The 13,915-nt window shown below is 32.8% G+C and overlaps 2 protein-coding genes across 2 annotated transcripts; one reads left to right on the top strand and one right to left on the bottom strand.

Moving 5' to 3' along the window:
- The first annotated feature begins 5,999 nt into the window (after positions 1–5,999).
- Positions 6,000–13,464, top strand: LOC101258891 (F-box protein DOR-like). Its single transcript, XM_026028987.2, has one exon. The coding sequence runs from the start codon at positions 9,067–9,069 to the stop codon at positions 10,129–10,131; it is 1,065 nt and encodes a 354-aa protein (XP_025884772.1). The 5' UTR covers positions 6,000–9,066; the 3' UTR covers positions 10,132–13,464.
- Positions 8,061–8,705, bottom strand: LOC138340884 (F-box protein At1g31080-like). Its single transcript, XM_069293055.1, has 2 exons — positions 8,507–8,705; positions 8,061–8,353 (listed from the first exon to the last, which is right to left on the bottom strand). Exons 1-2 carry the CDS (start codon positions 8,703–8,705, stop codon positions 8,061–8,063), a joined length of 492 nt encoding a protein of 163 aa, XP_069149156.1.
- Positions 13,465–13,915: the final 451 nt, after the last annotated feature.

Below are 13,915 nucleotides of genomic sequence, written 5' to 3'. Positions count from 1 at the left end.
TATTTTTGGGGGGCATAATTCATCTTCTCGTCCATTGTTGAAGATTGTTGAATATATAGCGGTTAAAGTTTATTGCTTCATTCTTTGAAAGACTCTTATTTCCTTTTGGTTTCTTTGCAGTACATTAGACTTCTAAACAGAGTTGAACCTTAAATTGTTTTAAAACCCTGGACACAATATTTTTATTTTTTAAAAGAAAAAAAAAAGATTTTCTTTTTTAAAAAGAAATAAGACCAATATTACTGCAAAAAAAAATGGAACGTTTTCTTTTTTGGGTTTTAAATAGAAAGAGGATTTAAAAGCATATTCCGAAGTAACTTTTCCAATCGATAACCTTGAGTGAGATTATTCACTTTGAAGATTTACAACATATTTGGATTTTGGATGAATTTGGGTGAACAAAATGTTATCATAAAATAAATTGGTAAATGGGTGAACAAAATGTGACCATAATGCAATAGTTTCAGATTTAACATCAATTGCAGCTATAACATCACCATTAGTAAATTGGTAATTAACTCCACTAATGCCAACAATGGGCTTAAAATATGGAATGTCACAAAGGAAATGTTCTTTAAAAAACTAGGATTGCCAAAAAACTGAATTTTGTAAAATATTACCACTATCCACCTTATGAGTGTGGACTTAGCAACAACGCTGGTCATTTATGTCCCAAAAAGTTAATGCCAAATGGCATTTTTGGCCCAAATAAATTATTTAGGATTTGTTATTTTTATATTTATTTAATTAATGTCTAGTTAGGATTTATTTGTTTTAGTTCATGTAGGTTTTAAGAATTCATAATCAATTTATTTATTACTTAAATAAGTCAAGAAAAATATAGATTATTTGAATTGAAGGAAGATCTCTAGAATGATATTTTAGAGAGAATAGTCTAGAAATATTCTAGAAAAAGTAGATCTAAAAAAAATGATAACTACAAATATTCTAGAAGAAGCTAGTATGTATCTCTCTAGATTCTTCCATCACCTCCTATAAATACGTGTGGTACATTTGATGATATATAACTAAGTAACAAATTAAACCAAGAAAGTAACCAACCAAATAAGTAAGAAAGCAAGAGAGGAGACAAGTCTGTGCTCAAGTATAGAGTGTTGCTGAAACAAGCAACAAGTGTGATCAAGATTGTAAGACCGAAGCGGGTCCATACGTTGATATAATAAATTTTAAGTTGGGAGAAATCGATAGTGCCCATCTCTACAAACAATTTTTCACACCAATTTAATTCTACAAATAAAATAATATATATAAGAATAATTCATAAAATTTAATGTTCCAAAACGATAATGAAAAGATTAAATATGTATATTTTTTGCATCATATCACCTAGGCAACATCACAATAACAAAAAGAAGCATGGAAGAAGAATTGATGAACTATCAAGTATTGTTAGACAATTTTAAAGAGGAAGATAAGAGGAAAATACTACAGGTTTACTTTAAAATGGCAATATGGCTTTTCTAGTTCATACTTTTGTAAAACAAAGTTTGAGCTTGATTACTCAAATTTTGTCATGGCTTTTATACTTTTGAATAATTTAAGTATCCTCATTTGTAATATCATTATATAGTGTATTATAAACTCTATGTTGATCATAGAATACTTAGTTCTCTCTAGCTCTCATTTTCTTCACGCAGATTAATTAGTAGAGGTTTCTTACCTTATTAGAATCGGTAAGGTAAAGTCTGGTCCACCTTGCTTGTACTTATCTTTGTTGAGGTCTTTTTTAATAATATTTTTTTATAAAAAAAAATACCTTTAGAAATGTCATTTAAGCCTTTTGCTCTTCGTTAAAATACTCCGCTTTACACTTTATTTGGATGATTATTATGTATTATTTTATAATAATTGTTATTAGTTACTACCAAATAGATTCAACACCAAATATGTGAGTCATCGCCTCATCTATTAAAATATAGCCTAATTATATGTTGCTTGCAACAAAGTTGTCGTTTTCCAAATGACGTGGCATACTATGTTTGCTCCAAAAGCTTATATAAAAAATTGATTTGACTTTTTTTTATTCCTTAAAAAATAAATTTAATGTTAGTCAACAAATAATGATTTAACTTTTTTTATTCCATGATTTGTCTATGCCTAAAGTGAAAATCCAATATTTTATGTATCCTTCTTGAGCATGATATTCTGCTGAGACAACTTTGTACTTGTTTTCGTTTGGCTCAAAACCTAACGAATAGTTACACCAAAGAATATGTTTATTTGAATGGGGCAGAAATCTTACTTCTTTTGTGCTGGGATTGAAAATTAGTATAGATGATGATTTCCAATAACAAAATAAACCATTAACACATGAACTGAAATGAGAATGTGTAGGGATACAATTGTAGATTTTGTTAAATTTATCAACTTGAAGAAGGGAGGCAGATTCTTTTCCATCTTTCTTTTCCTCCGCGGTGAAATAAACGTCTCTTCCTTTCAGAAGGAATTTTGTCCCAGTAGAACGACATCTATGGATATCCAAAAAATCTGATTCTGATACCATTGATTTACAGAATGTGGAAACACACTTTAAACGCATTAACGACTTGACAGGAAGCCATGAGAATATTTCAAATATTATATCATGAGGTATTTTGGTGGAAGAATTCATAATGTTGAAGGCCTAAAGTTTATTTTCTTTTGGCCTCTTATTGATGTCCTGTTTGGCTCTCTGTATAACTCTATTTCTTTTTGTTTTCTCTCAAGTACATTACAACTAGGACTCCCAAAAAACGATTTCATTAGATTTTTTTTGGACTGCTAGGTGCAACACAATATCATTCTCTTGTTTTTAAACATGAAACTTGTGTACAAGAGATGAATCTATCAATTCCCGAAGAAATAATCATTCAAATATTCACACGGCTTCTTGTCAAATTACTAATATGTTTCAAGTGCGTAACTAAATTCTTTAATTCTCTTGTTTCTGATTCATATATTACGGATATCCATACATCTCATTCTATGATCAGTCATTTTGTCTTACTGGCTTATGAGGAGCAACTAATCCAGATCCTTTTTGATTAGTTGGGTAATAACACCTAAGAAACCACTTCTGGAACAGTCAAGGATTTGTTGCCGCATCCGTGTTGGATTGAAGGATCCGACACGTATATTTTTTAAGAGTCCGAGCATTAGAGATTGTCTGGACTTGATAGTTTCCCCTGGTGGAGAAGTGTGATGTGGTGTTTGAACCATTATGGATGAAAACATTACTTAGCGTGTTTGCTGCCTTTAACAAGACTAGTCATTTTGAATGGGAAATAACAATATACCAAGAATTACTATTTCGTTGACTTTGTAGAACTGATGCACACTCTAAGTCAGTTTATGCAACAATTAAGGAGATTAATTACAGGCTTTCTGATTAAACTAGAGGACTAAGCATATTAGTTAAATTATGACTGTGTAGTTAGTTACAACTAATCAACTTATGATCATTGTAATTAACAAGTCACAACATCTACAATGTAAATGGGATATTCTCTCATGAAATAAGATTCAGCTTTCTCTTCAGCCTCTTCTACTTCATATTACTAACATTTGGACTCTCTAAACTTGTTAAATCTTCTTGATTCTTCAGTTTCTGTGTTGAGGCGAGCAGAGCCATTTCAATCAAGCCTCAATTTATGCATATATCCGTTCAACAGAAAGAGCCTGACAGATTTTCCAAGAGACAGGTTCTAATCCCTGAAGGTGATGTGGGGAATGTTGATTCAGTTCTTAATAATTTCTGGATTCTCTAAAATCCACATATCCATGTATCCCCTTCGCCTTTCATAACAACAAAGTTTCATTTTGTGGGTAGAATGATAAGCTACTAATCCAGAACCTTTTAGATGGAGGATAGATTCACAACTTCATTGATGTGGAGACAAGGGTACCTACTAAGGTCGGATATGTGAGTTTGGGTAATAACACCTTAGAGACCACTTCTGGAACAGTCAAGTATTTCTTGCCGCATCCGTGTTGGATTCTCCACAATGCACTATTTTTGAAGGATCTGACACGTACATTTTTTAAGAGTCCGAGCATTAGAAATTGTATGGACTTGATAGTTTTCCCTGTGGAGAAGTATGATGTGGTGTTTGAAAACAATAGATACAGTTAGCATGGACTATACTGAGCTTACTAGCACTTTCAACTTCGAAGAAAAACAGCATTTATTAAAGGGGCCATTGGTGCAGAGTGTATACAATAATCTGATGTTGAGTGCACAAATGTATGTAGAGAGGTTATACACCTGCATTTCTGTTAAAATGGACTAATTCTACATGTTATGTCCCATTCTGCACATGAATTCGATCATATATGTATTTCCGGTTAAAGATGAGATATATAGTATGGTGCTGCTTATTTTTGTTTCTGAGAAAATTGTCATCACAGGAACCAAGGTGTGCGAACATAATTGAACAAATTGTCATCACAGTCCACTAGTATTAATGTTAAAAATCGACATTACTCTCACCAACAAAGAATTGAAGGTCACTGAGATAATTGTGATGTCCGGACTAGAAGAGTTTTCTTGGGAGAACACAAATTCAAACAAGAATAAACGGGTATATTTACCAACAGTGAAAACATCATCCTAGTACTATTCCAAGCAGGGGATGTACTGCAACACATTACAAGATATCTGACCCAGAAGTAGCATTGTTTTTTCAATTATTTACACTTCATAAAAATATTTGTGTATGTTGTTAAAAACATCTCACTTAAGCCCTGACACTAGCGAGTAGTGATATTCAAAATGCCTACCAGGTAACGATATCTTATAATTAAATAGAACAAACAGTGACGTCCAGAATATTGCAAAATTATCCAAAGGGTTTGACTAATTCTTCACTTCAAAGACTTAAAATATATTTAGAATGTAATCTGTTACGCCGCAACTTTGTCTTGTCATAGCATTACTAAATGGATGAACAAAATCTTATCGTAAAATAAATAAACAGCTCCTGAAAGATATTTGACATACAAGCACTCACCAATACCTTCCAGTTTGAACCAAATACCCAAAGGGAACGAGACTTCCAACATAACTATAAATGCCTTTGATATTGTTTTCCTTTGGAAGCCCCTTGATTTTTAACTCCATCCAACATAAATTACCTGACTTTAAGTTGACAACGAATACAATCTCATCATCACGGGCCATGAAGAATGATACAGATTTCGGCTCTGTATTGTTCCATATCGAGGGAACGCCTGTTGGAGTCTTCTCTAAAATCCATAAATCAAAGTACCCACTTACCCATTTTCTGCAACCGGTGATCCCTGATTTATCCTTCACCTCTATTAACTGGTAGTAGTACACGGACTCAATTGTATTCCACAATGTAATAATTTCGATTTTTTTTTGAGATTTAACATCAAATGCAACTATAGATATGTAATCAACCATAAAAAGTTGATAGATGACTCCACTAATGCAAACATTGGGCAAAGTAAATGGAATACAAGGGAAAGTGTAGTGAGTGTCTCTCCATAATTTGTCTATGCCTAAAGTGAAAATCCAGTATTTTGTGTGCCTATCTCGAGTATTATATGTTGTCAGGAGAACTTTGTACTTATTTTCTTCCGGTATTGAACATTTATTCCAGCTTTTACCTTCAGTTGGGTTGGGCAGAAATCTTACTTGTTTTGTGCTGGGATTGAAAATTGCAGCAGGTTGCATATATGATGATTCCCAACCACAAAACAAACCATTAACGCTATTCAAACAAGGATTATTGAATGTGTCAAGTTGAAGAACGGAGGCAGAGGTTTTTCCACCTTTCTTTTCCATTTGCGGTGTAATAAACTCCTTCTTCGAGCAAAAGGAATTTTGTCCCGACAGAATGACATTTATGGATATCCAAAAAAGCTGATTCGGATACCATGGAATTACAGAATTTTGAAAAGCATTAACGAAATAGAAGGAAAATAAATCAAACATTATTTCTTGAGGAATTCACAAAATTTTGCCGGCAGAATTCATAATGTTCATTTTTTTCTTTTTGCGTCTTGTAAGACTCTTATAGTCTTAATGATGTCCTGTTTGGCTTTTCTGTTTCTTAATAAGACTCTTATTTCCTTTGTTTTCTTTCTAGTACATTACAATTAGGACTCCCAAAAATTGAACTTGTTTTTTGGTTTTAAAATCCTAAAAACAATATTATGGCAAGAAAATTGAAATTGTTTTTTTATAAACTCTAAACACAATATTGAGCAGGGCACAATTTCATCAGAAATATTTTGGCCCCAATTATTTAAAATGAATCGAAAATAGTTGATTTATTTTATACTCCCTTTGTTTTAATATGACCCCCCATTTTTCTTCGCTAAACATTCTAGTTTTACCAGTTCATCTTCAACTGATAAATACAAAGAATTTCATCGATCCTTTTTGGTTCAAATTGAGAGATGAGAGACATATTTGAATCATTTTTTCTTGATGTCGTGTCGTAATTCCTTCATTTGAATCACCGATGATGATGTAATTGGGGTAGCTTACTTCGTTTTTCGATTCATTTGGAATATAACTTCAGTAATAAATTCTGTAGAGGATGTGTCTGTTGTCGACTTGGTTGCAATTACAACAAAAGGACGGGATCTTGAATCATTGGATCTCTCATCCAACAAACATAATAATCAATCAATCGCTTGGAAGGTATTATGCAAGCAACATCATTGCACTAATTATCTCTCATTCAATAAAATCAGCGGAGAAATTCCCCAACAACTTACATCTCTCTCACAATCATCTCGTTGGATGTCTCCCCAAAAGAAAACAATTTGATACGTTTCAGAACAGTTCATACCAAAGGAATGATGGACTACGTGGATTTGCACTCTCAATAGATTGTGGCGGCGTTGATGAGGTACCACAAGCAACACTAGATCAAGAAGAAGGAGATTCAGCAATATACATATTGCTGTCAACTCGATATCCAGCATGGTTTTCGAGGATGGATGTAGAATTGGAACAGTTAATGCAGTCCAAACCCAAATAAGGATATGCATCATAGAGTTCATTAAATATCTCAATTTGAAGAAAGGAGGCAGAGTCTTTTCCATCTTTGTTTTGCTCAACATTGTAGAAAATGGATGTTTGTGTTAAAATTGAAGTCTGATGTAATAATAAGGAGTGATAATGGAACTGGATTAATCAATATTGAATGATCCTGCTAATCATGTGTGTTTTTGTGAATAGGTTATGATACTTGAACAAAGGTGTTTTTCCTTCCAGGCATACAGGAAGTCAATTACAGGCTTTGTGATTAAATTAGAGTCTCAAATTGGACTAATCAAAGATTTAGATGATCAACTACAACTTGTATATCATGAGAGGACTGTCACTTTGTTAGAGAAAATTGACTACATTCCAACCAGCTGAGCCTAAGTAAAGTGCAGCGTAATGACTGTTGTAGTTAGTTAAGTTAGTTATTGTTTTTAACTAGTCAGGCCGTGTACATATAGACAACATCTACAATGTAGAGAACAACAAGGAAAAGAAGGGGTCAAATAAGTACCTACACCAAAACTCAAAATAATCCAAAGGAAACGAGTCTTTCAACATAACTATGAATGTAATATATTTCTATTCTGAGACTTTTAATACCAATGCTATGATCCTATAGGTTTATGTTACCCAAATTCAAAAGAAAAAGGACAAACAAGCACTTGTGATGCCTCCCAATTTGAACAAAATTATCCAAAGGAAACAAGACTTTCAACATAACTATAAATGCCGTTGATGTTGTTTTCCTTCGGAAAACCCTTGATTTTTAATTCCCTCCAACTCTTTCTTATGACATCATAACTGAAACAACTGACAACTCTTGGACTTAAATACATGAAAAATACAATCTCCCCATTATTAGGAGTGCAGGATGATATAACTATAGGTTTTTTATCAATCCATATCAAGGGAAAACGAATGATATGTCTCTCCCATTGGTTTCTTGGAGTTTGCTCTAAAATCCACATGTCCAAATATCCACTTTGCCTGCTTTCATAATCATAATCTATGGCTGCTAATTTACCATTCACCTCTATCAGCTCGTGACAGTGCATCCTGAATACTTCCCAATTTCATAATTTTCAGATTTAACATCAAATGCAACAATAGCAGATTTGTAACCATTTATAACAGACTCGTAGATGAACTGATAGATAACTCCACTAATGCAAACACTGGGACTAGTAGACGGAACACAAGAGAAAATTCTTTGACTCTCTCTCCATGATTTGTCTATGCCTAAAGTGAAAATCCAATATTTTATGTATCCTTCTTGAGCATGATATTCTGCTGAGACAACTTTGTACTTGTTTTCGTTTGGCTCAAAACCTAACGAATAGTTACACCAAAGAATATGTTTATTTGAATGGGGCAGAAATCTTACTTCTTTTGTGCTGGGATTGAAAATTAGTATAGATGATGATTTCCAATAACAAAATAAACCATTAACACATGAACTGAAATGAGAATGTGTAGGGATACAATTGTAGATTTTGTTAAATTTATCAACTTGAAGAAGGGAGGCAGATTCTTTTCCATCTTTCTTTTCCTCCGCGGTGAAATAAACGTCTCTTCCTTTCAGAAGGAATTTTGTCCCAGTAGAACGACATCTATGGATATCCAAAAAATCTGATTCTGATACAATTGATTTACAGAATGTGGAAACACACTTTAAACGCATTAACGACTTGACAGGAAGCCATGAGAATATTTCAAATATTATATCATGAGGTATTTTGGTGGAAGAATTCATAATGTTGAAGGCTGACTGACGGCTAAAGTTTTTTTTTTTTGGCCTCTTATTGTTGTCCTGTTTGGCTCTCTGTATAACTCTATTTCTTTTTGTTTTCTCTCTAGTACATTACAACTAGGACTCCCAAAAAACTGAACTTTTTTTTTATTTTAAAATCCTAAAAACAACATTATTGCAAAAAAATTGAATTGTTCTTTTTTAAAAAAACAAAAACTCTAAACACGATTTCATTAGATTTTTTTTGGGACTGCGAGGTGCAACTCTTGTTTGTTTCTTCTCTCTGAAGGAGATGAATACACCAATTCCCGAAGAAATAGTCATTCAAATATTCACATGGCTTCCTGTCAAATCACTAATGCGTTTCAAGTGCGTTGCTAAATTCTTTAATTCTCTTGTTTCTGAATCATATTTTACGGAAATCCATACATCTCATTCTATGATCCATCAAGGTGGAACAAAATACTTCTTGAACGGAACGGAATTTTATTGCATCGCTGATCAGCAAAAGGAATATGGAAAAAGCTCTGCTTCCAGACTCGTTCAAATTCGTAGTTCTGTTGAATTCCCCTTCTATATCCCTGTAGGTTCTAATATCAGTTGCGTTAACGGTTTATTTTGCATACAGAAACCTCCTGCAATTTTAAACCCTAGTACAGGAGAAGTAAGATATCTTCCCAAACTAAATGATGATCGGTGTCTCCTTTACTATTGGTTAGGTTTTGAGCCAGAAGAAAACAAGTACAAAGTTCTTTTGACACGAGATGGTAGCGGATTGTACATAAAACAGTGTGTTTTCACATTAGGCGTAGACAAATCATGGAGAAAGACTCAGAGTATTTCCAGATGTGTTTCGTACAAGCCCGGGGTTTGCATCAATGGAGTTATCTATAGGTTTGTTTTCCATGGAGGAACACTTGCTATAGATGCATTTGATCTTAAAACTGAAAGTTTCAAACTTATTGTATTGAAGAATTCATCTAACTGGTGGTATTACGAGTTGATAGAGGTGCGGAGTAAGCTAGCAATCATTAATTGTCCAACATGGTCATGTGAATTTTTCAACTTGCGGGTTTTACGACAAATTCAGAAAGAAGAAGAAGAAGAATGGGAGAGTCATATCATTCACTATCCTTCAATGTGGAAGCACATACCACCAAAAATCATACCCCATGTCATATTGTCATGCATGTTTTGTGATGGGCAGATTTTATTCATCCTCAACTTAGAGTCAGGTGCTTTATGGTCGTCTTATAATATCACAAGACGGAGTTGGAGAAAATTAGAAATGAAGGGGCTTTCCACGAACCACCGCATCACAGGCATTTATAGTTACAGAGAAAGACTAGTTATGTAGAAATTAAGTCTCTTCTGTTTTAGAATTTTTTGCACTTCTTATGTTATTTTTTATTGCGTCGGGATACTAAGCATCATTTCGTTTCGACATAGTACCTAAATAAAAGTATATGCCAATACAATTTTATTTGCCGAGGATGATTATTGCTATGTTTTATTAGACTCGGGGATTTTAAAGCAGAAACATATCATTCATTTTCCTTCAATGTGGAACGACGTAATATCTTAGGACCTATGTCATCTTGCAATTTTCAGTCAAATTCTCTTGATTGCACCTCATTAGTAGCGACTTACCGATTATCGCAAACATCTGAAGCATTCAGAATTTGTTGCTGCTAACTCTCGATCATTGGAAACCTCTAAAACATCTCTGTTTCCAGCAGCTTTTTGATGACCAATATAACCTGTATAAACATCTATTTAGCTGCACGATTTTGCTCGGAAGTGACAGCAGCCAATTGTCTTCTAAACCAGTAGCATTACTTTGATCGACACCTACAACCCTTTTTTTTCATTTAATATTTCCCTCCCATCACCTTGATATTTTTCAAAATCGCTAGTACCTTTCAAAGCAGATTTACTGGCATCATCAGTTCGTTTGTTATTTAAGATCAAACAGCAACTAAAGAGGTTTGTTAGTTCCACCCTACTAAAGAGATTTCAATGAAGATAGGAAGATTTGAAGTCGCTAGTACTTTTCAATGTAGATCGAAAGAATTCATCTAGTGTTATTTTTCTCTATTGGAATTTCAACTTGTTTCTCTTCACTGATAACTAGGGCACATTGTTGAACATGAGGTACAGTTGCGGTGCATATTAAACCTGAAATAGGGAGGCAAATAAGTCCATACATTATAGGGCTATATATACCAGAATATGAGAAATTATATTTTCTTGTCTAATTTTGTGGCATTTATATAGGAGAATTCAGTGTCTGGGATAGCAGTGAGTGATGAGCGGAAACTGAACTTTTCGGAGTTGAAAACGAAAAGGAACCACAGATATACAGTGTTCAAGATTGATAATTCAATGCATCAACTCGCGAAGATTTTGCCAATGAATCACCTGATTACGTAAATAACTTTTCGTACACTATTGGTGTACAGAACTTAAGCTCTAATTTGTTTATGGAGCTAACTAAAGCATGTTTACTTGTATTCATTTGAATTTTGAAACCCTCTGCTTATCAATGGACTCTGTTTTTCATTCTCTAAAAGCTAACATACTGTTTACTTGGTTATTAAACTAGATTTCTCTTTTGCCCCAATTTTCGATGAAGTCGTGATAGTCTAATTGGCATATTCGATCAGATGAAGTCTTAGTTCTATCTTTAATTACTTCTAAAATAATTTTGATGATTTGTGTATCCGTTGTTACAGATAAAAAGAAAAGCCGGTGGCACTTTGCGCACCCACTTGAAAGATAGTACAACGCGTTGACGGAAGAAGAAGAGGCGTGCAAGAGAGGAATTTTCCACCGTCCTATTGAATGCACAACTCGAATGCTTGGCATTACAAAGCATTCCTTGGCTTACCTCGGCAAAATTTGGCTCGGAATATTGAATGCATATCTGAGATCTAAGTGTTTTGTGCACAAGAGATTGTTTGGTAGAGTGTATTAGAAAAAATAATGCATGTGTTGACGTGGTGTATTATTAGTATCTTGCTTCGTATCTGCTTATTGTTAGTCATAGTGCTACACGGTCTATTGTATGTTGAGGTGTGTATTACTAAGTTTGGAAGAATGTATTAAAAATTAATGCATGCATTGGTCTTATGTGTTACTAGTACCTTGTATGGTACTCTTTTCCAACTTATGTATAACTAATGTTTGTGTATTGCTAATACCATGAATTTCTAGGTAATAGCAATACAATGGTTTTAAAACATGCATTATCTCAATTAAAGACTCAATGCCTTTTTTATATCTTTATCATTATAATAGTGAAGGATATCTTTATAAATAATTTTTTGAGAAAATGGTCGTATGCCCCTTCAACATAAATTCAGATTTGCAACTATACACTTAAACTTCACGCGAGTCCTATCACTCATCCGCCTACCCCTCCAATACTATTTAAAACTGAAATAATTATCTCCCTGAGTGCTTAGCTCGCATAGTGAGTGAATTTCACTCTCTTTGAGAGAGAGTGAGCACCAAAATTTATTATAAAAATTTTATTTTTAATATCTCTTTCCAATAAATATATGCATTTTTAATTATTTATTTTTCTTGTTTGTTTTCTTTCTTCTCCATCAATATAAACAAATCTCTCAACCTTTCACTACCTCTAATCCTTGTTGTCATCACCATCTTCACCGGATTCACTATTGTTAATTCCAAACAAATTGTCAAACTCATATAAAACTCTTGTAAAACCAATCAACCTAAATCAGTTGAGATAAATTTACATATATTTATATCACCCCAAGATACTTTGGATCTGATTTGAGAAAAATCGATATGGGTTTACTTTAAATACGATTGGACCAAGCGGAAAAAAATATTTTTTTACAATTAGATCCTTTAATTATCAGTATCAATCTCAATTAATCAACTATATCTAAAAAATTGTCACTATTAATCTTATTAATCCATCAATTGTCGTAGAATCAGTCTCTTCCTCTTTGAAATTCTCGTCGCCATAGATGATGATGTGGAAGACATTGTAGGCTCCTCATCATCATATTTCTTAGAGGATTGCTCATCTTCGGTGACCGTCATTAATGACAAAACTGGAATTATGCAATAATATATGGATTAAATCGCTACTTCCCCTATATAATATCACTATCTCTACCACGGACATAACAATTATAAAAAGGAAAAATTGTGCGGATAAGAAAATATATTGATTAATTAGTTAATATAGTTACAGTTTGTCTTAGTTACAATTTATGACCTACTTTTTGCTATAATTATGCGGCTCAGTTTTTAGTTTTGTATAATTCGCATGTTTGCATAATTCAGAATATGTATAATTGTTGTATAATGTAATTTTGTATAATAGAATTTATATGACTGTTTAAAGTTCAGATGTTTATGTTTGTATAAATTCGTTATTTCGAGTTTATACAAAAATAGTTGAATTATACAAACGTACCCACAAATTATGCAAACTCACCCACAAATTATATAAATCCGCAAATTGTACAAACGAGACAGCTTAAATTGTAGCTACAAGCCATAAATATACAAACTATAGCTATGGAGCATAATTAAGTTTATAACAATAGCTATTTGTAAAAGTTTTCCTAATAAAAATGAGGAAATATATATGAATTAATCTCTAAACTGTGTACATGTGTTTTTCTTATAATTTTTTTTCAATTGGATGTATGTAATCATAAATTAAAATGATGTGATTAATGAGTATTGGATATGCAGTATATCATTCTAGATGACACACTTGTTTGTAAGAAAAGTGTTGTTTTTTTCTGCTAAAATGTTCAGTTTTGTGTTTAATTCTTTTTTCATACTTCTATATATATATATATATATATATATATATATATATATATATATATATATATATATATATATATATATATATATATATATATATATATATATATATATATGAATGGACGCAAAACTTTAAATAATTGATTCAATTTCACAATTGTTGCTTATGTTCTATGAATCCTTGCTAGAATAACTTTCATCGTATCGAAGCCACCAATCAACTTAACCTATCACCCATCTAATCGGGTTAGAGCGCAAAATAATAGAGTTCCGAGTCTAAAGGGTAAAAAATATTGATAAAAATTTTAAAAGGGTAAATG

Source organism: Solanum lycopersicum, chromosome 1, assembly GCF_036512215.1.
Source record: "Solanum lycopersicum chromosome 1, SLM_r2.1".
In the NCBI taxonomy this organism is placed as follows: Eukaryota; Viridiplantae; Streptophyta; class Magnoliopsida; order Solanales; family Solanaceae; genus Solanum; species Solanum lycopersicum.
This window is presented reverse-complemented; position numbering and strand designations above follow the sequence as displayed.